The following is a 22,009-nucleotide window of genomic DNA, read 5'->3' as shown; positions in this document are numbered from 1 at the left end:
ATCAAAAACTTCATATTTTGGTTAACCCTTGAGAGGGGAACTACGTTTGACCTGATTCCTGCTCCAATGGGATACGTAGGCGCCACAACGGCTCGGTCATATACCCAGTAAGATTTCCATTTCTCTTCATAATGGAAACTGGGACAGAATTTTTGAAAGGATCTCAAAAATTCATTGGAAATTGGACTTCTTTAACAAGTCAAAGCAGAAGCCCAAAATTCTACGAAGATTAATTAGCCTTGGGTGGATCTAAAAAATTACGATAATCTAGTTTGCAACTGGGACAGAATTTTTGAGATGATCTCAAAAATTCCACAAATGTCATCTGTTACTTATTGAAGTAAACTGGGAAAATTTTGAGGAGGGGCCTCAAAATTCCAGAATGAGCAACCTCAGAGTTAACAGAGCAAGTTATAAGAGTTCTTCTATATTGTAGACCGGGACAAATTTTTGAGGAGGGTCCTCAAAAATTCCATCAAATGTGTCGTATAAAGAACGGGCGAGTGTGCAAGCCAACTGCAAGAAGGAGCATGGAGACAAAACCAACACAAATTAGTCTTTCAAACTAAGAATTTTTCTTTGGATGCAGGAACATTGAAGTCAAAAAATGGCTATATAAAGCTGTCAAGAATGACGAAAGGCGTCACTTGCACCCATCGTGGACTCCTCAACAAAACCTAAAAATCTTCCATCTCATTTTATCTCTATTCCTTTATATTGCCTCAAGTGATTTCTAAACAAGTTTCTTTTTATCTTGCAGGAATATTATCGAGCCGTCCACCTCGTTACAGTTGGACTATTATCGAGCCATCCACCTCGTTACAGTTGGAACATTATCGAGCCATCCACCTCGTTACAGTTGGAACATTATCGAGCCATCCAGGCCTCGTTAAAAATCATGCATTGCAAAAAATCATGCATCGCGAAAATCATGCATCGCGTTGGTATTCATGCATTGCGAGATAAAAATCATGCATCGCGGAAATCATGCATTGCGGAAAAGTCATGCATCGCGGAAAATCATGCATTGCGAGTCAACAATTATGTACGACGAGAAGATTTCATGCCTCGTCAAATTTATATATCGCGGGAAGACTTTATACCTCGCCGGAATTTATGCATCGCGAGAGGAGTTCATACCTCGCCGAATTTAATGCATCACGAGAAGGATCCATGCCTCGTTGAAAGTTGCACATCGCGAGAAGATTTCATGCCTCGCTGAAAATTATGCATTGCGAGAAGATTTCATACCTCGCAGGAATTTATGTATCGCGGGAAGATATTCATACCCCGCAAGAGGACATACCTGGATAAAGAAAGGGAAATCGTGCATCCCGATAGCAATATTTATCCATCAGCCTCAACTGCATTCTTTTATTTAAAAAAAAAAAAAACAAAGCAAACATCAAGAAGAGCATCAAAGATGACGTCAAAAGAAATACCAACATCATATCATCATTTATTTATTTTAACATCAAATGAAGAGTACATTGAAGATTATATTGCGAATGCCAGACATAAGCTTTATTTGTTGTACGTCAGACCGATCGAGTCGACGTCGAATATGGAGGAGAACAATGAAGTGTCGACATGGTAAAAGACACTGTCTCCCATCCTAATTGCATTTTTTAAGCTGACGAGTTTTATCTCAGTCTTTGTCGAGAGCATCCAAAAGGATGAATTCTCCAAAAACCACAGGTGCGGACGACATCAAAAAGGATGCAGCACAACGTGGAACTTTTTCTTAGCAGCGAACTGGGACACAGTCCAAAGAGGAATGTCAAACTCTTAGGACGCGAGCAGAGGAGCGACTTCCACCACGATCGAACCACCCCTCTCGAAGCATGCGGGTTTTTCTTTAGTTCTGTCAGTTTCAGTCTCGCATCCGGAAGTTTTGTTTTATCGGAAGCAAGTTTCCAATCTGAGTGACAATGCGCCAAGAGCTTTGGAAATTATGTCTGTGTAAGCTCTTAATTAGGGGTGTGAAGCGCGCCACACTCATGGCTAAGAGGTTGCAAGCCTCTTTTTCATACTCGTTAATATGTCACTCTTCCAAAACCTAAGGTTATCTAGCATAATAGGTTTCCTTTTCCATCGATTGAGTCGAACTACACACAGCCTGATTCCGAAGGTTTAAGGATATGTAGGCGGGTTCAAGGGTGAAAACTCGGCTGTATTCCAACATTCGCTCTCGAATCCTATTCTCGAGCATTTCGATACCTCCATAATTCGGTATCGAGGTGGTTTTGATTCTTTCAAATCATGCGGTAAATCAAGCTTAGCGAACTACAAGTGGCCTGAATTCTCATATAGCCTGAGATATGTAGGAAACCCGTTTGCAAGGGTTCGACCATAATTCCTAAACCCTTAGTCAAATCCTTCCTTAAAAAAAAAGAAAAAAAAAAGGGCGAATGGGGTTGGTCAAAATTGGCTTGGTCAATTTCATTTTCCTCGAATTGCTTGCATCAACCCGAGTAAAATGAGGGACAGTTGTTGACACCCAATTTTTGACCCGCGTCGGTATAAATTAATTATCGAGCTTCCTAAATTTTCCAAATAATTTAAATTAATTAATTTTATAAATTTTACGAATATAATAGTATAATACATGGATTTTATGTTATTTCGGTTGTTTTTTAGCATAACTTTAGATAACATATATGTTTACATAGTTATGTATATAATTAGTATATTTTATGATTATTCAAAAAAACCTTCTCAAGAAAATATCTCAAATCTTAAGCATTTTATTAAACTAGTTTAATTTAAATTATAATTTTACTTTGAATCACTTTTACGATTATATTACTAAATAAATAAGCTCGTTAATAAATTTATACCAAATTCGTTTTGTTTTAACTCGATTTGCTTATATTAATTTGACTCTTTTTCCCTTTTGATTCAAATTTGGGCCTCTGCCCTTTTGTTCCAATTAACTCCAGCCCATTTCACTTTATTTCCAGCCCACCTTATACCCAATATTCCCAAGCCCACTTCAATTGTCAAAGAGCAGAACCCAAATATTCAGGCCCCAACATTAAACCCCAGGCCCACTTCCTTTCTTTTAATTCCAGCCCAAACCCATCCCCTCAACCCGTTCCCTCGACCCGGCCGACCCAAACCCAGTACCCCCCTCCTCTTCCCCTGCGCCTCACGCCATTTCCAGGAAGAGGAAAGCGTCCAAACAAAACAAAAAAACGCAGAAGAAACAGCACCCCAAAAATGGAAACGCGATTCCCCCACGCTCTCTCCCCCTTCGCGTCTCTCCCTTCGCTCTCCTCCTCTCTCTCGTCCTCTCCCCGTCGCGCGTGGATGATGCAGCAACGGACACTGTTGTCCTGCTGTTTCGTACGCAGCAAGCGCAAGCGACGCCAGCTCTCGTCCTTGTGACCACGAGGTCATCCCACGTAGCTCGCTAGTACCGTGAAATCATCTCAACCCTCCACATATGCCCCATCCGTTGGACGATTTGGGCATCTCCAAGGCATATTCTCTCAGATTCGAATAGGGTTTTCGAATTTGAAATTCGAAGCTAATGGGCCTCAAATCGTCGTTCCCGCCCTCCCAATCTAAAAACCCTAAATTTCTCCCTCTATATAAACCCCCTTCCTTCTCCAAAAAGGGGGTTGGAATTTTTCGGAGTGGAAAATCGTTAGAAATTTGGAGGTTAGATTTTTGAGAGTTAGAAGTTTTGGGGTTGGAATTTCTGGTTGGATTTTCGGGAGTTAGAAGTTTAGGTTTGGAATTTTTCTTGAAATCCTTGGGTTGTTTTTTTGGTTTTGGCTGAAACCCCATTGGGAAAACATAAAGATAAATCAGTTTCCTTCGAGAAGAGTTATCCCCCAAAAAGACATTCACACTCGTTCTCTTTTAATAACATTTTCCGTGCGTAAAACGATTAACAAAGAGGTTCTTAGAGGGATTCGGACAAGAAGAAAACAATTCGTCAAGTGTTGGTGACGTTCTTGTCCAAACGTGCGAAGCAGAGGGTGGTTTCGAGTTCGTGGCAGTGGTGCTTCCTCTTTGCTCGTCTTCCCGTTCCAGTCGCTGCTCTCGAAAAGGTAAACTTCCCCTGCTCCATCTTATTTCTTCGTTTGTTTTCCTGTTTCAAGAATGCCCCTTTTTTGTTGTTGCTTCGTGCTTTGGATGCTGCTGCTGTCGATATATTGTTCGTTTTGTTTCGTTCTGGGATCAAATCTGTTGACATTCGAACGTTGAGTATAGGGTCTGTTTGCCGTGAATATGAGCATGTTATGCCTGTTGGTTGCTCGATGTCGAAGCGTATTGCACTTTGTTGTTTGCCTGAACCCGAAATGTGTCTTGTATTCTGGTTTTGCTTTGCTTGTGTAGGGCGTGTGCGTTGCTCGCTCTCTGTTTTTTACGCATTAGTTGTGACGAGAATATCTTAGTGCATTAATCTTGGTTTGTTCTGTTTTTTTTCTGAAGAGCCATAGCTCCAACATGTCACGTTGCATCCTTCATTCCCTCACCGAAAGGTAGATGAGTGAAGCAAGGCAACTATGTGTTGGGTTCATGGGTAGCTTTGGCATTTATATTTTTGTTTTATTTTTATTTTTAATCGGCTCGCTTCGATGTTTGTTTCGAACCTGGCTTCCGCAAGTTTGTTTATGGCACGCCGTCTGTCTCTTTACTAGGTATATATATATATAATAGCTGGGTAGAGTTTTCTTCTTCTTATTTTATTTAAAATTTAGTATAAAAATGGCAGTGCATTGATTCTACATATTTCCTTCTATGTAATGCATGTATTTCGACCCTTTTTCATACGTTTGTGGCATTGTATCTTATGCTTTAAACAACATGAGTTCATCCGACTAAAATGATCGTCTGTCTTTGATGTTTATCTTACTTTGGTGCTGTTGCCTAGTAATGTTATCCTCCAAGGATATCATTTGTCTTGCTCATAATTCCTCTGCATTTCACTGTCCTTTTCCTGTTAGTGCTTAAGCCTAGACAAGCATTTCATTAGCATTACATGTGAAAAAGGCCATTGTTATGCTTGTGAATTTATTTACTCTAGTTATTTGTTTAAAGGTGACAATTCTCATTTCATTTGTTTTGTGGCATGTGAAACTCCTCTCGAGCCCGTTTGGGACTCCCTTTTCTCTTTGCATTCCGGAGAAGCCGCAAAGGCTCAATTCTTTTGGTCGAGTCAAGGCACACACGCGAGAATTAAAGTTCGATGAAGATCGAAGGACTCAAAGAAGGCGAAATTGGATTTTTATTTACTTTTCTTGTATTTTATTTGTAAAGGGCATAAGTCCTTAGTGGTTTTATTTTTCTTGTAATTATTTTGTATATTAGATTAGGACAGGCGAAAATGGGTAAAAACCCAAAGACATGTGGGTCCAAGTTTCGGTCAAGGCGAACAGAACCCGAAAACTTTGACCCAAATCTCTCTCTCCCTCTCTCTCTCTCTCTCTCCCTCTTCATTATTTGTTTGCGTTTTTATTTTTGAATGTCGTTAGTCTAAGATTAGAAAACTCCAAACTCCCATCGACGCCTTTCATTTTATCAAATTCAAAAAATTAAAATGAATCTTAAAACAATAAAGTTTCAAACTCACGAGTTTGCTTAGAACTACAAAGTTTGAAAAGTTAACTTTAAATGGAATCTTAAAGCAATAAATATTGCAGAATTCGTAAAAGTTTGTTTAGATAAAAACCTTAAGAAGTTTAGCTTCAAGATAAATTCGCAAGTTAAAACAAAATAGTCAAGTAGTTAATCGTCGAAAAACCGTGTTTAACGGAGTGTCTTAGGTGCCTTAAACACTTTCCTAAGACACTAATATGAATCCTGAACACCCCAAAAGTTTTCAAAATGATTTTTTCTGTTTAAGTTGTTTTGGAAACAAGTTTTCTTAATTTTCTCAAAATTAAGTGGCGACTCCTAAAAAGTCGAAAATGCCTTTAAAATAAAACTAAACTCTTTTCGAAATGAAATCATTTTTTTCGATAAAACAACACGTTTCCAGAACTAGTATCTATAAATGTACCAAAATCAGTAAGATTCATAATATTACAACATAGTGTGTATTTTTTAAGTGATTAGATTATATACTGGTGAGATTATTGTAAGTTATCCTTAAATAAAAAGCTTAGGCTCATGGGCCGACCCCAACTCGGCCCCAATCAAGTCTCAAGGGTTGTGGCGGGGCTTATAAGCCTTAGTTTTAAATGAGCTTGAAACGTTCTATCCAAACCCTATCGCAATAACAAGTTGGATTGGGGCTGTCCCAAGGGCTATGGGCATTATGACGGCTCTATATATGACTATGAAAACAAACTTCTTACTAACTGTTCAGACAATAATATTTTTTGAAACACAATCATATATATATATATATATCATATATTATTATAAGTGGGAAGATTTTAAGTTTAAAGTTAAATTACGAAATTGCCCTTCACCAACTTTTTAAATTAAAAAATCATTTATTAATTTTTAAAATTAAATAAATAATGACAATTAAACTAGACCAAATACATGATTAGATGTTACAACTTATCATTTTTCATTTCCTAATGAATTTGATTATTAAAGAGAAAAGACATAAAGACACCATCAAAGTTGTCCTGTATTTGCATTAAGACACTTAACTTTTAAAGTGTCCTATCACCCCACAGAACTATTTAATTTCTTTGTAAATGGACCATTTTGACCCATTTCCTAGTCTGAGTTGTTACCACGCACATGAGGCGCGTCATGCATTATTTTTACTGCCATGGACCAGTTTAAAGGTGTCATGTGTCATTATTTTTCTTTACTATTAATTATTTTATCAATTTATGTCATCTTCCCCAAATTTAAACCCAAAATAATCATTGTTAGCCCTAATTTTCCAATTTCATAGTTTTTTCCATAGCAAAATCAACGTTGATACTCTTTGTTTGACCACTTCATCATCTTCTCTAAGAAAATAAGACACCACTATTGGCGAGGAACTTCTGGATCAATGAAGAATGTGATTTTCTTGTTCAATAAATTCAAAGTAAACACTTCCAAGCTATGGATGCTCCTGTCTAAGCATCACAACTGGCCATAATGGCTGAGAAAAAGATTGTCTGCCACAAGTTGGCCAATGGAACATGATGAACAAGAAAATGGTTAATGGAGGAACTGTTGTCAATTGGATCTGCATTAACTTTTCTTGCAATGTGCAAGAAAGTGTTACGCATGGGTTTTGTTCTGAGTTAGCATAAATGTGTGAGTTATTTAGGTCTGAGTTTTGCTACCAAAAGGGTTGCAACTAATAGCAATCCCACATTCAAAATTTTGTTGTCACCTAACTCCATAGCTGAATAAAAAAAAATCCGAATGAAGAAAAATTAAAGAAAATTTCTTGAAGGTGCAAGCCAAACAGAGAAGAAAAGAAATGGAGAAGATGACTTCTCTTTAAAGAATAGGGTCGGGTCGGGTCGGGTCGGGTTGAATTCGATCATAGGGAGTTGAGCAACACGCGCCACTACATAGACGAGAAAATGGGTCAAAATGGCCCATTTACAAAGAAATTAATTAGTTCGGTGGGGTAATAGGACACTTTAAAAGTTAAGGTGTCTTTATGCAAATACGGAACAACTTTGATGGTGTCTGTATGTCTTTTCTTATTGTTAAAACTTTTTAGCTTCTACCATTGAACACATTCATGCACAAACGTTTCATGTACTTAATTTCTCTCTTTATAAATTGGATAAAAAATATTAATCCACCACACTTTGTTTTCATCATCTAATAGTTCTTCTGTCAGGAGTATTTTTTATTGGTCACTATTGTTCTTATTGATTTGTGCCTTCGTTCATTTTTTATTTTCATGGTTGTTGGAAAAACACATAATCTAATAGTTCTTGTAATATTCTTTTATTGGTCACTATTTTTCTTATTGGTTTGTGTCCTTCATTCATTTTTTTATTTTTAATGATTGTTGGAGTATTTATATCCCAAGAAATTTCAGCCTTGGGGCTTAGTTCTAGCCTTACAAGTTATCATCATTCACCAAAAAAAATGTTGATATTTAAGTTCTAGGCAAAAAGTAAACAATAAAAAAAGTTTATTTTATATGCACAAAAAGACATAAGAGTACGTCAGACAATGTCGAGCAATTTTATATCTTGGGTAACAGTAACAGAGGTCAAACGTGCAAGGCACGTTTTCAGAACTAGTATATATATAAATGTATTGATATTATATAAATAGTGTATAACATATAATATCAAGATGTATATACATTTATATATGTTGTTTATACATTTTTTTCAGTCCCGACCAACCAAAATCTCTTCTAAACAATCCTAAATTTTAGATTTATGTTTCCCTCGATTATTCAAGTCTTTTCATATATTATTCTTTCAAAATGATTCATGTTTGTGGCACATCAAATTTTAAATGAGTTTTGAAGAAACTTTAATAGCTAATGGAGCTTTTAATCTTTATCAACTCAAAATTTTCTTTTAACAATTCTAATTTTAGATATAATCTCCTATATTTTAAGTCTTTTAATATATTATTCACTTGAAATGATTCACGTTTGTGACATATAAATTTTAAAATTGAGCTTTGACGTAGCTTTAACGGTTAAACATAAAAGAAGGAGGAATGAAGAAGGAAAACAACGAAGAAGAAAGAAGGAACAAGAATGAAGGGAGGAGTGGTTGATGATATGATATTACACCTTGCAATGGAGCGAGAGGGATGAAATGGAAGCTCGTATCTAGTGTCTCGTGTAATAAGAATGTGTCATTTAGACTAAAAGGTAAGTTCTATAAAGTTCTCCTCAATTAACTATTTAAATTGTACGATGCAAAGGTAAAGGAGATGATGATGTTGAGATGGATGTATAGGCATACAAGCAGAGATAAAGTTAGAAACAAAGATATTCGTGACAAGGGGATGTGACCTTCATTATCAATAAAGTGAAGAAAATGAATCTAAGATGGTTTGAGTTTGTGAAAAGGCAATGTATATGCCTTAATATCGACGGGAGAGTTGGCTATGATGGGGATAAGGAGAGAAAAATGTAGGCTAATAAAATGATTAGACATATCATGACACCTCTTTCTTTTACTCGGATCATGATCCCATGGGAAAGTATAGAAATGTCGAGGATTATGATATAAAATTAGTGAAGAGTTAAACACATTTAAATTTTCAGTTATTATTATTATTAGTCTCCAATTATCAAAAAAACATTAACTCTTTTAATTTGCTAAAATTGACAAATAACATGAAATATCTATTTTTTATATTGCAACATCTTTCGAGTGCCCTAATCTTGTTTGGTTTCAACTTTTACCTAATTAAACATATTTCACATTGTAATAACGTTTACTAATCACTTTCGACCGATCTTAAAAAACAAACATAATTTGAAATTTTCAAATATTACAAGAAAAAAAAAAGACTCATTGACATGGTGGAATTTTAAATTACAAAACAATGGCTATCTTGAATTTTATTTTTTTTAAAAAAATAAAAATTGTGAAATTTAAAATCCTAAGATAATAGAGTACTTCATGTATTGAAGAAAGGATTGTTGCCTACATATTTGGGGGTTGAGAGGGAGAAAATCTCAAAGTAACTAGGACCATCCGCCGGCTTCAAAACCTCTGCTCTCTCCTTATCTTCTTTCTTCCTTCAGTCTACCCTAGAGATAACACCACCAATGTCTTCTCTTACCAAACCCTTAATCAAGAATTTATCAATGGCGACCAATTCTTGCCTTATCTCTCTTCCACCCTTCTTCACTACAACCAAATCCATGTCTTTTATTTCAACCCCATTAAAACCCATCTCCCTTTCTTCCTCTTTATCTCTTAAAAAGACCACTACCCAATTCCCATCTATTGTTTCTGTAGTGGCTGCTCTGCAAGATGATGACAGCAGTGTTGGCCTTGAAGATAAAGAACAAGGTGGGGAAGCGCTTAGCTTTGATTTTGCAAGTGTTGGTGATGCAGGGGAGAGTGATGAGGCTGAGCCTGAGGCTGAGGCAGAGGCAGAGGAGTATCAAGAACCTCCGGAAGATGCGAAATTGTTTGTTGGGAATTTACCCTATGATATAGACAGTGAGGGGTTGGCTCAGTTGTTCCAACAGGCTGGTGTTGTTGAGATTGCTGAGGTAACAATGGCCTAATTTTTCATTGAAAAGTTTGAACCTTTTTTTCAAAATATTGAAAACTTAGAAGCTTCTGGTACTACGGTGTACTGAATTTTGGTTTTGCAGGTCATTTACAATAGGGAGACTGATAGGAGTCGTGGATTCGGGTTTGTGACAATGAGCACCGTGGAAGAAGCTGAGAAAGCTGTAGTACTGTACAACCGTTATGTGAGTTACAATGGTTCTGTTTCTTTGATAAATTTGTCATTATGATTGAACAGTTATGTTGAGTTGTTGAATTTTGCTATCAAAAGTTGGACTTGAAGATGCTTTTTATTAAATATAAGACGTTTATTATTTTTGTTGGTGCAAATAAGAACCCCTCCCCATTTTTGGCGAGTAAGAAACAATGTTGGTTAACTCTATATTTGTAGATTCAATAGAGGCTCAAGAGTCCTTTTGCCTCTAAGTTGTTTCGATTTTCTATTATTATGTACAATGCGAGGAAGTTCTCTTTTACTCTATCAACTTGCTTATAAAATCTCAATGGAACTTAAATATCTAGGGTAACGGTTCATGTTACAAGTATTTGTAGTTAAAGTTTTTTGAAAGGAAGGATGATTTTGATATCCATTCATTAAGGTTGTGAAAAATTGTTGTGTGATCTTATGACATTATCTCCACAAGTAAAAAATTTATTTATGATAGTTACCTTATACATGACAGAAGTAAAAGCATTCTGAGCTCACTACTGAAGGAAGGAAGCTAAGCTTGTTGGCTGAAATGTTTCCTTCCACTTTCTTGGTTTGTTTCTTATGTTGATAGCATGTGTAGAGAATATTCACTCTTGATTAGCAATCTATTCCTAATAATGATTATAGAAGATTCATACAGTTACAAAAGAAAAAAGATTCATATTGTCACACCAACTAATTTGGATAGGCATATTTTATTTATTAATAACTTGTCCCAATCAAGAGGCTGTTCCCTCTGGAAACTAGGGAGAAGGTAAAGGGCTTCCATAGTAGCTCTGAAGCAAGAGAGTAGGAGTTCTTCTGCACTATTATGACCCCCTCCATGGATGAGCATGAGCAAGAGAGGAAGTAGAGAGGGCTGGTTTGTCCTTCTACCAACTTACTATTTAGTATGTGTGTTTGACTGACTGTGCTGGTCACTTCAGAGTGAATGTGAATAATAGAATCTGATGTTTTCCATGTGCTATGTATGCCCTTGAGCTGTCCCTTTAAAAAAGGCCTGGCACACAATTCAGATATTTCTTAGTTATGATGTGTGACATGTGGATACGTCGGCATGTTACCAAAACTCTTACTAATTTTCTATTTTATTTGGCTAGGATCTCAATGGAAGGCTCTTGACAGTCAACAAAGCTGCTCGAAGAGGATCACAGCCAGAACGTCCACCTCGAACATTTCAGCCTACTTACAGAATCTATGTTGGCAACATCCCATGGGACATTGATGATGCACGCCTTGAGCAAGTCTTCAGTGAACATGGTAAAGTAGTAAGTGCTCGGGTGGTTTATGACAGAGAGTCTGGAAGGTCACGAGGCTTTGGTTTTGTGACAATGTCAAGTGAAGCTGAGATGAGTGAAGCAATAGCCAACCTTGATGGACAGGTGATGTGCACACTCATTATGACACTCACACACATGCATGATAGGAATTGATCATAGCATGAGTCCTTTAGTCCATCCATGAGTTTGATTCTAAATGCTTTGACACCTTCTAACCATTAATATAAAAAAAGAAAGAAGTTAGATCTCTTCTCTAGATTTTTAATGATAGATCAACTTTTTTCTTAAGAATTTTGATTAGTTTTCTATGATAAATTGCAAAGTGACTGCAATCTAGATGTTTAACTAACATCAGGTTGGTTACTCTCTAATTTACTAGATATTTATCCTGATTCTGATACCCTATATTCTGAATCTTATAAGAGAGCAAGAGAATTTTTTTTTTAAATAAAGTAATTGAATGATATTAGAAAGCATCAAGAAGATGCGAAGTTACAAAAGCACCGTGTGCAAGAAAGCTGCTCCAAACAGAAAATATGGAGCTAGCTTGGGAAAAACTTGTGAAACAGTCAATAGGGAACCCTACTACTCTAGAGTCTAGAGAGCAAGAGAATTACCAACATGTGCTTCCATGCTGGTGATGGAACCAAATTTACGCTTTATAGATTTCTAACCCTTTAATTTGTAACGGCATGTAGTCTTTCTGCATTTATTTTATATAATTGGCATTCTACAGGAATAGACAAGCTATACGTGCAAACTTTTCCAATATGGAAATATGGTTTATAAAGCCCGTGTTTGTAAATTGGTATCTTATAGATATCATATTCTGTGGCTAGAGGTCACGTTTAAATTGGTAGCCGGTGTCATCTTGATGTACCAACAACATCTAGATTCACTATTATCCCACCCCAGCATAAAGCAAACAAAAAAGAAGAAGAGAATTAAGATGTTTAAGAGTCTTAACAAATGAGATTAGTACACTCCGGTATCATTTGTTTACTGCATCACTTGAAATAAACTGTAGTACTGTATCCATTTTGCATTAGTGTCGAGTGTTTGGTTGTCATTTTTGGTATCCGTTACACAAATCCCACATTATTTAGTTTGTACTTCCCCCACTATTTATGTGAAATGCGTATTCCCCCACCTTACCAAACCCCATTTATGAGATCACACTAGTTGTTTATTTGTTAGTGGAACATATGTAAGAGCATAAAATGACTAAAATGGTTGTTGTAGTATTACTTGCTTAGTTAAGCTATTTCTTGTCATCTCATATTAGTGCAATACACTGGTATTACTTTTAAATTAGAAGAAAGCAATTCTCGACTCTGGGTGAACTTCAACTACAGCTAACCTGGTGGTTTTGCTACAAGATAAAGCCGAACTTTACTTTGGGTTGGCATTCTTCTTTGGAAAGAGAAGTTGCTTGCCTTACCACACCAATCACCTTAGCGATGCAAGTCTTAGCAATGAAAGCTAGATAAAGTAATATTATATATCAGTTACATATTCATTAGATAAGAGATTGTGGATCTGTTTCATAGTGACGACAACTGGGTTGGTATGGTCAAATTTTGATATGGTTAACTATAATCTGACAAGAAATGCAAATATATGATGGTCATTATCAAGTTCACTACAATTCAAGTATTATGATTCCTGATGTGACTTGTTCACGGAAGAAATGACCTCTTTGTATTGTCTACTTAATACAGATGTTGAACAGTTAGTTACTTGGTTGATGGTTATGCTCATTGACAGATTCATGTTAGGCATATATTTTCTCTCGAGATATTTGATCTTGAAGCTAATAGTTTCTCTTCGTTGTTGTATTTCAGACTTTGGATGGGAGGACGATCAGGGTAAATGCTGCTGAAGAAAGACCTAGGCGCAACTCATTTTGATTTTGATCATATGTTTTATTTGTTCGATTGACATAGCAGTGGCAGTTCTGCAGCTATGAGCAGTTAGATTTTCATCAGACGTCTTTAATTTTGCTCTCTACTTGTAAGTTTTTATTTGTTGATTACTTATATAGGGCACAGCGACTTTTTTTGTGTTCTTTCTTCTTTCTTTCTTCCGCTCTTATACCCTTTGGGAACTCTGAAGAGGATTGAATGCTGTAAGATTTTCAATTCTATTTGTGGTAGTTCTCATTTGCCGTTAGCTTTACACCTTGATGTTGATAAAACTGATTCAGACATTTGGAAGCAAAATGGATTGGAAGCTTTACTATGATCAAGAGATTTTGTGTCCTAATTAATCTAGTCGTCCAATGTTGTATATATTGGTATGACATCATATGCAAAATAGAAAAGCATTGTAAATTGTTTAACTGGTGTTCTGGTCCAGGATTTCACACCTTCACATTAATCCAGTGATGCATACCATGTGTATGAATATACATAACACATGTTCACAACATCATCAATCACTTTAACTAGTTTAAGGGGCGTCAGTTTAGTGTTAAACACCCAGTGCAGGTAAAAGGATAGGCTATACATGTAGATACTATAGGAGTGTACGATTAAGCAGTAAGCGAAACGCGAAGAGCTCCCTCTTTCTCTCTGTGCTCACGTTCATTTAGTATTTACCCATCTAATGCATCAATATCAGTATTATCTCCAGTAACGCATGTAACCAACCGATTCCTTTTGCTAGACAAGAAATATATTATCATGCTAAGAACACAAGAGAGAAGCACTAGCTTGTAGAGCATGTTCTACAGGAGAGAATTTGCACGGAAATAAATACAGAACCATTTAGACCGTTCGTTCTTTACAGGCTAAGGTGTGAACTGTACAAAACATCAAACTGGAGTGCCACGCAAGAGGGAAACCAAGATCACCATCGCCAGAAACAACCAGCTTTATGTGCCCTTTATCTGTGCTCTCTCAACTAGTCGGTGCCCTTTATCTGCGCTTCTCGACTAGTCAGTGGAACATAACGGACAGAAGTCTCACTTCGAACACTTATTGAACCATCCAATTTTTTGTCTATAACCTTGAGGTCTTGAAAAAAAGTACCCACTGGAATTACCATCCTTCCCCCGGGCTTTAACTGGTCAATGAGATCCTGTGGAACATCAGCTGCAGCTGCTCCAACGTGAATAGCGTCATAAGGTGCGTGCTCTGGCCAACCCTTCCTCCCGTCTGCAATGATGCACAAATTACCAAAAAACACTCATTTGTCAACACACTCGAGGAAAATCCCATTGTGGGGGCACGTTAGACTTGAAAAAAAAATAATATTAACCAGCCATCTATGACACTACTTTGCTACGGCGTGTGTTTCCTGAACAAACTTCATGAAAATGCTATAAAACCATACCACCAACATGCAATGAGAGGGACCCTTCTTTTAATAAAGGAGCTGCTGCACTCTTTTCAACATTCTTGATTGACCACGCAACCAACTCTGGTATATGTTCCACACCAACAACTCGACCTTGTGGTCCAACCATCAGAGCAAAACATGCTGTGAGATACCCCGTTCCTACATGAAATAAAAACCTATTAAGAAACTGACTGCTGCAACATAATTAGCTTTGACAAGAAAAGGTCATCCTTCATTCATTCAAACAATCAACTTCAAATTGATAGGACTTAATTACTTACAACACAACAAGCAAATATTCTAAAAGCTTATCAGTATCTCCTAAAATTTTCCATGTGAGAGAAAATAAATATCCATCAAGTGACAACGGCATGAAAATGCCAAAACATGCAAACTGCACATCAGTTCTCTCTCCAAAACTCCAACTAAGAATTACAATTATGGAGGACATTTATACTAGTGAGAAAGCTCCCTTGACCACAAAGCTCCTCATTACATGAAAATAACTTCTCAAAAGCTCATGACGAATGAAACTTCCACTTATAGCTAATACAGGAAATCTTATAAAAAAAAAAGTACAGAAAGACCAATCTTCATTCAAGACCAAAACAGAAACAAGCAAAGACAGTTCAACATTATCCTCTTCCTCTAACCAGACCCTAGATTCGATTCTTTCACTTCTATCTAAATTTGACCCATCAGTTATCCAACGATTATTAAGATTAATACACCAAACTAACACAAACTATTAATTGTTCACCTGGAAAGCCAATCAAGTGGAACATTTTGGTAAAGAATAATCATGTGAAACATTTAACATCCTTCTGGAAATATTATTTCCGCACTGGATTAGAAGTTATTTTTAACAATAAAATTCATGGATCTCATAGCACAAGTGTGGAGTTGATAATACATATCAACACCAAACTGTTATGCTTGCTGCTAGATGGCACCCATTTGACATGCAACCACAACACAAGGAACTTGGAAGACGAGAGGAAAAAGCTGTGCAGCAAAAACAGTCCACTTTCTCAATCCAATGATGGTGCTGATACATCTCACAAGATGGCGTTGATACATGCTCACAAGACAAATGTTAATACCTCAGGAAAACAGAAACAACCTAGGCTAAAATATTGAGAACCAATAAGCTGCTATTTAATCACTCACTGAGTGCATACATATTTGTCATTTCTGATTATCTACTGACATGAAAAACCAGGCAAGTTATGAGAATGACCCAATAAGAGAGCTGTAGAAATAGCATCTCACTTATCCCTGTGAAAGCACAATTCAATCATAACTTGGACAGCGTTTTCTGAGTAGAATCAAAATCTATCCTAAGATGCCAAATTGGACAAAAGGAATTTGAACTAATAAGTATGTGATTCTGAATTAGTTCACAGAAACGAGTGAGCTCAATATATAATTACCTGAACCAACATCAAGAGCATGCATGCCAGGCTGCAACCTATCCTCCAATAATTCAAGACACATAGCATGCATATGAGGTGCTGAAATAGTGGCATTGTAACCTATACTCATGGGGCTATCAACGTAAGCAGGAGTACCCTCAGGTACAAACAAACCCCTATCTACAGTTTCCATTATTTCTATTACTTCCTGTGATTTTATGACTCCACATCTTCGCAACTGCTCAGTCATTCCCTTGTTTCTGTTAACGGCACTTCCACTCCAAAATTGCTGTTGATAAACATAAAACAAGATTGAAATAAGAGATAACAAATATGCCCATCTGGTGACCTGCTCAAGATTGACCGGAAAGCAGAAAGAGATGCACAGCTATTAAACCATTTGAGTTATGTGACAAAAAAATATAGATGATGTAAGATTTTATTCATAGAGGTAGATATATAAAATGATGACTCAGCCTATCAGGAGGATTTACTTGCTAGGATGTCCAAGAGTATGACAAATAACTAGTCATTCAGGCACCCTAATCTACCCTTTCTACTTCCTTTCTCACTGATGTTTGAAGAATAACTCAATTAAAAAAATTCATAGGTATCTCTCCCAGGACATTCTTACTCTCATTTAGGAACACTTTCACAATCCAGTACAATATAATAGTAAAAAAGATGTGAGCTTTAATGCATGGATGCCAAGCTGAGCTAGGGAGTTCAAAGATTGTTATCAAGACGCTACTTTAGAGGCTTAGAGGGTGCTTTGAATGAAGGTTTGAAGGCCAACAACATGCTCAAACACTTAAAAGAACTAACTTGTGACGTGAGATACGGAGCTCAAATGCAACCACAATTAATGTAATGGGCCCACATGTAAGTCGCATCTAGCTTGAACTTTGAGGGCTCACTATTTTTAGGGTTGCGGAGTACTTGTGTTTGCAAGTCAAAGGATGCGGCATGGCATGGCATGTCATGTCCATCACAAACTCCAGAAGCAGTCTGTATGGGCTGTTTTTTGCAAATTAATTTGAGTGCCACTTTTGGGCATTTATGTAATAGCTAGCCTAGACTATATATATAAATAAGTGAGTAACTCATTTAGACTCCGTGAAGTTCTGATATGATATGACTTTGAAGAGTGAAACTCTTGAGAGAGTGTAGGCTATGGTCTTTGTTGCTAGAAATTGTTGATGTAATTGCTTGCTTGAGAAAGCATTCCTCTTGAGGTTTATCTTAGTGATAGCTTGTTTCTTATCTTATAGATTTGGTGCTTGTCTTTAAATTCTTAATAAAAATTTGGTTTTAATATAGTCATTAGTATGTATTAGTTCCTTGCTTGTATGTTTCTTCTATCTTTCATTTCTTGCTCTTAGATATAGGGTTTCCTTACTTCAGACTTGTCTAACAAATGATTCCGTGGAGCTCGACTATTCCACTCCACCATGTTTACTGCTACTAATTTTTCATTCAATTCACTGTTGACAAATTCACGATCACAACAGAACAGCCGGAAAATGAATCATTTGAAACCAATAAACTAAAACATAACAATTAGAAATAATAACATACTGATACTGTAGGTGTCGAAAAACAACAAACAGATGGAAAAAGTACCTCCATTCGAGAGAAGCGAGAGTTTCCCGTGAAGGAATATGGATTTAGGAAACGGCAAAAGGATGAAGAGAAGAGAGGAGATTTTTGGCGGTGAAAACTACGGAGATGGTGGGCGTATAATAAACAAGTGTGCTTTAAAGGCGCACGGTAGCGGAAACCATACGCTATAGCTGACACAGAATGTAAGGATATAGAAGACGGCATTATTCACTCTCGCTGCTTCTCGATCCTTTAATTTGGCATTCTCCTCTTTCTTTACTCGCACCTTCTCTTAACACGTGTCCTTTTTTTTTCAATTGGGCCTTCAAATTTTATTCTTTGTAGGCTTTATCTGGCCCAACTTCTGTCTACCCAAAGCCCATTAAAAGCTCCATGGATCAATGTTCTTGAATTAATTGGACTTTTGCCTTTTACATGTGCTGGCCTTCTATTTTAATTTCCGAAATACTCATTCTCTCATAAATAATTACAATTCATACTTTCCATTTATTAAGACTGATAAATTTTTGCTTACTAATACTAAATCAATATTATATATTGTATTTGTGTCATTTAGACTGATAATTTTCGCTCAAGTGATACTAAATCGGTATCATATATTGTATTGATATCATTAAAGCTCATAGTTTCGCTTAGTCGATACTAAATCGTTATACATATACTGCATTGGTATCATAAAGGTTTATTGTTCAGAAATTACTCATTAGTCAATGATATCTTATAGTCAGGGGCGGAGCCACCTTGGAAAAATTATATTATTTTTACATGGTTAAAATAATTTTATATGTATATATAGTAGGTATCGAACCCCCTTCGATTACTTATTTCTACAAATTTTGAACCCCCTTATTGAAAGTTTTAGTTCCGCCTCTGCTTATAGTATATATGTACTCTTATAATATCATTGATTAATGAGTAATTTCTGAATGAAAAACCTTATACTCTTATAGTATCATTGACTAAAGCTTTAAGGATCAAACCCAAAATCGTTTTATCATTTTCTCAAGTCTTCTACATGAAACATGCTCTTTCTTCTCATCTCTTAATGTACCTTTATATAACCATATGAAGGAAACGAGAGGTTGCGAAGATTCATATATACTCTCACTGCACATATTTTGATCATATTCTAAAATGGATTAGGCAACTTATAATTTTATAGCTATATATGTTATAATTTTAATATTTAATATAGTTATGCATAGCTAAGTTTTCATTTTGTTACACGAAATTCATTTTTTATAATTAAAAGAAAATACTCAAACTTACTTAAATATCATGAAAGTCGTTAAACTACTTAATTTTATTATTTTTTTGTAGCTAAAAGCTACTTAATTTTGCACTATAAAGAAATTCACTAGGAGAAAAACAAATGAGACATTTTCTATGATGTTTAACAAAATTAAATTACTCTTTAGTTACAAAAGATATTTTTTGTGATATACTTATATAAAATGGATGAGTTATTCATTATAAAAAGGTAGTTAGTGAATATAGTACAATTAAATAAAACTTAAGTGATCATTTGAAATTTTGAACTATGCACCATATGGTGAATATATTAGAGTTAAGTTACATTTTCCAATCTCTGTCGAATGTTAATTATGTTTTCGATTTGAAATGATAACATGACTGAAATCTTTATAGAATTCAATTTAGAAAAAGAATTGTGTTGAAAAAATCTTTTAAGTACTTATCTAAATGTGACGTACCAATTCCATCCTCTTTACTCGTCATATTTATTACGTATAAACTCACTAGAAAAAGAACAAAAAAAAATTAAAATATAGTATTCTTTTATTGGACTCATTAAAAAGCAAATTCAATAGATAACTCCGTTGAATTTTGGTGACACTTCACTATTTGCTTTCTTTTCTTCAAACGTGGAAAATATAGACCTATGTATTCCCTACAAATTAAAAGCAAGATGTTAAAAAGACAAGAATAACAATAACAAATTCAATATAATTTTATAAGTAAGATTTGAAAATAGTAAACATATATAATTTTATATTTATTTTTATATAATAGATCAAAAGTTATTCCCTACTAACCTTCAATAGTATACCTTCTTTATTTGGAATACTAACAATGTAAATAAGCTTACGCATCCGGATTTTATAACAAAATACAGATCAAAACCTTAATTACTTTCAAGCTAGATGAAAACAAAAAGAATCTAGAAAAATATTGTTTGACAGTTCTGTTATTCTATGTATGCGACTAACAAATTTTTAAAAAGTAATTAATATTTTTAAAATTTATAATTATTTTAGATTTATAAATGATTATAAGGATAAAATGAGAAATAGAAAATTAAATTATTTTTAAATATAGAAAAATGTTATTATATAAATTGTAATAGTGGTATATTTATTCGTTCTTTATTTTGTTAGGTTTGTTGAGTACAAACTCGTATTCCAAAATTACTTTGGAACGTAACCACAAGTCCCAAACACATGAAACATGCTCTCTTCTATATTAATTCTTCCCTAATTTTTTTACTTTACTTTAAACCACCCAACAAATTAATTAAAACAAAGAAAAAGGAAAAGGAAAAAGAAGAATTCCCTCATTTGAAATATTATGGTTTATCTGATATTTTGTTATTATGTTTTATTTTTTATGCACTTTGATTAAATTATTTATATTTAATAATCGATTTCACTTTTTAATCATATTAGTTTCTTTTTCTATTTTTAGAGAAAAATTAAAAATATTAATAAATTATAACTTGATTTAAAAATACTAAATATTTATATTAAATTAATTGTCTTAAGTAAACATGACAAATAAATATTTCAAGGAATAATAAAGTACCTTCTCATTTACTTTTACTTGTCATATTTGAATTACGCATATCTATTAAAATATTAAAAAGATAATTATTTTTTCTTGATCTATTTAAAGTGATAAACACACTACTCAAAAAGTCTCATACTCTTCTGATAAACAAGAAATAACATTTTGAGACAAGAAATAGCCCCCAATTTCTAGATGACGATTGTAAAGAAAATATTTTTCATAAAAATACTTTAGAAAATAAGTGAATTCTTACATAATTTTTGTTAGTAGTAACGCAAAAAAATACTATATCAAAAATATTAATATAATATCTAGCAAAATGATGTATTTATAACAATCTTAGATCTTACACCGTAAAATAATAGAGTATATTAGGATAAATAGTGAATATATTAGCCTCGTGTATTATTAGTATCAATATTTTTTTTAATTTATATATAATTAATATTCGTATTAGTCATATACTTTATGGTTTTAATGCATGTATTAGCATAATTGAAGACCCAATTGTCCTTCAAAACCTCTTTTTATATTTTTCTCACCATTTATCTTTATAAACAAATTCTTTATGCTACACATACTATTTTTAATACATCAAACCAAACAATACTCTATGCGTAATTAATGCAAATATAAATAATATATAAATTGCTAATACAATCATCCTCACATATATTCCTATCTTCTTCTCGGATAAGGATCCGCTCAAGTATAATTAAGTCAATTGATGTTTAATGACTTTATAGATTTATGTCATGTGTATTACTCCCTCCATTCGGTATTGTTTGTCATAATTTCTATTTTTAGATTCAAACTATAAAAACTTTGACTAACATTTTAAGATGTATTTTTTCATCATATTAATATGCAAAAAATTGTAATTTATAGTACTTTTCATATAGTTTTAGAATATCTAATTTTTTTGTTTAAAATATCGAATTAATGTGATCCAATTTACTTTTAAAAAATTAGTCAAATTGACTTTCAATAAGCGCAACATGACAAACAATTCCGGACGGAGGAAGTATATAACTATTTATGGTGAGATTCATTTAAATTATATACTCATTTTAATACTAAAAACAACAAAGTTGTCAACTAGTTTTATTTTTTAAAAATATCGAATAAAAGAATTAAGTGTGTATCTAAGCTAATATTTTAAAAAAAAAATTAAGATTT

At 34.6% G+C, this 22,009-nt stretch overlaps 2 protein-coding genes across 2 annotated transcripts; one reads left to right on the top strand and one right to left on the bottom strand.

Moving 5' to 3' along the window:
* The first annotated feature begins 9,553 nt into the window (after positions 1–9,553).
* LOC107014599 (28 kDa ribonucleoprotein, chloroplastic-like) lies at positions 9,554–13,889 on the top strand. Its single transcript, XM_015214574.1, has 4 exons — positions 9,554–10,132; positions 10,238–10,339; positions 11,466–11,747; positions 13,490–13,889. The coding sequence occupies exons 1-4, from the start codon at positions 9,680–9,682 to the stop codon at positions 13,553–13,555; spliced, it is 903 nt and encodes a 300-aa protein (XP_015070060.1). The 5' UTR covers positions 9,554–9,679; the 3' UTR covers positions 13,556–13,889.
* Positions 13,890–14,279: 390 nt separating this feature from the next.
* On the bottom strand, positions 14,280–18,258 carry LOC107012229 (protein-L-isoaspartate O-methyltransferase 1-like). Its single transcript, XM_015212010.2, has 4 exons — positions 18,026–18,258; positions 16,421–16,691; positions 14,982–15,146; positions 14,280–14,803 (listed from the first exon to the last, which is right to left on the bottom strand). The coding sequence occupies exons 1-4, from the start codon at positions 18,227–18,229 to the stop codon at positions 14,550–14,552; spliced, it is 894 nt and encodes a 297-aa protein (XP_015067496.1). The 5' UTR covers positions 18,230–18,258; the 3' UTR covers positions 14,280–14,549.
* Between the last annotated feature and the right edge of the window lie 3,751 nt (positions 18,259–22,009).

The sequence above is a fragment of the Solanum pennellii genome, chromosome 3 (assembly GCF_001406875.1).
Source record: "Solanum pennellii chromosome 3, SPENNV200".
Lineage (NCBI taxonomy): Eukaryota > Viridiplantae > Streptophyta > Magnoliopsida > Solanales > Solanaceae > Solanum > Solanum pennellii.
Note: the sequence above shows the minus strand (reverse complement) of the source record. Positions and strands in the feature narration are given on the sequence as shown.

Coding starts and splice junctions, on each gene's coding strand:
- LOC107014599 (XM_015214574.1), top strand. CDS start 9,680: ATGTCTTCTCTTACCAAACCCTTAATCAAGAATTTATCAATGGCGACC. Junction 10,340..11,465: donor TAGTACTGTACAACCGTTAT/GTGAGTTACAAT, acceptor TTATTTGGCTAG/GATCTCAATGGAAGGCTCTT. Junction 11,748..13,489: donor TAGCCAACCTTGATGGACAG/GTGATGTGCACA, acceptor GTTGTATTTCAG/ACTTTGGATGGGAGGACGAT.
- LOC107012229 (XM_015212010.2), bottom strand. CDS start 18,229: ATGCCGTCTTCTATATCCTTACATTCTGTGTCAGCTATAGCGTATGGT. Junction 15,147..16,420: donor TGCTCTTGATGTTGGTTCAG/GTAATTATATAT, acceptor TATTTCATGTAG/GAACGGGGTATCTCACAGCA. Junction 14,804..14,981: donor CCTCTCATTGCATGTTGGTG/GTATGGTTTTAT, acceptor GCATCATTGCAG/ACGGGAGGAAGGGTTGGCCA.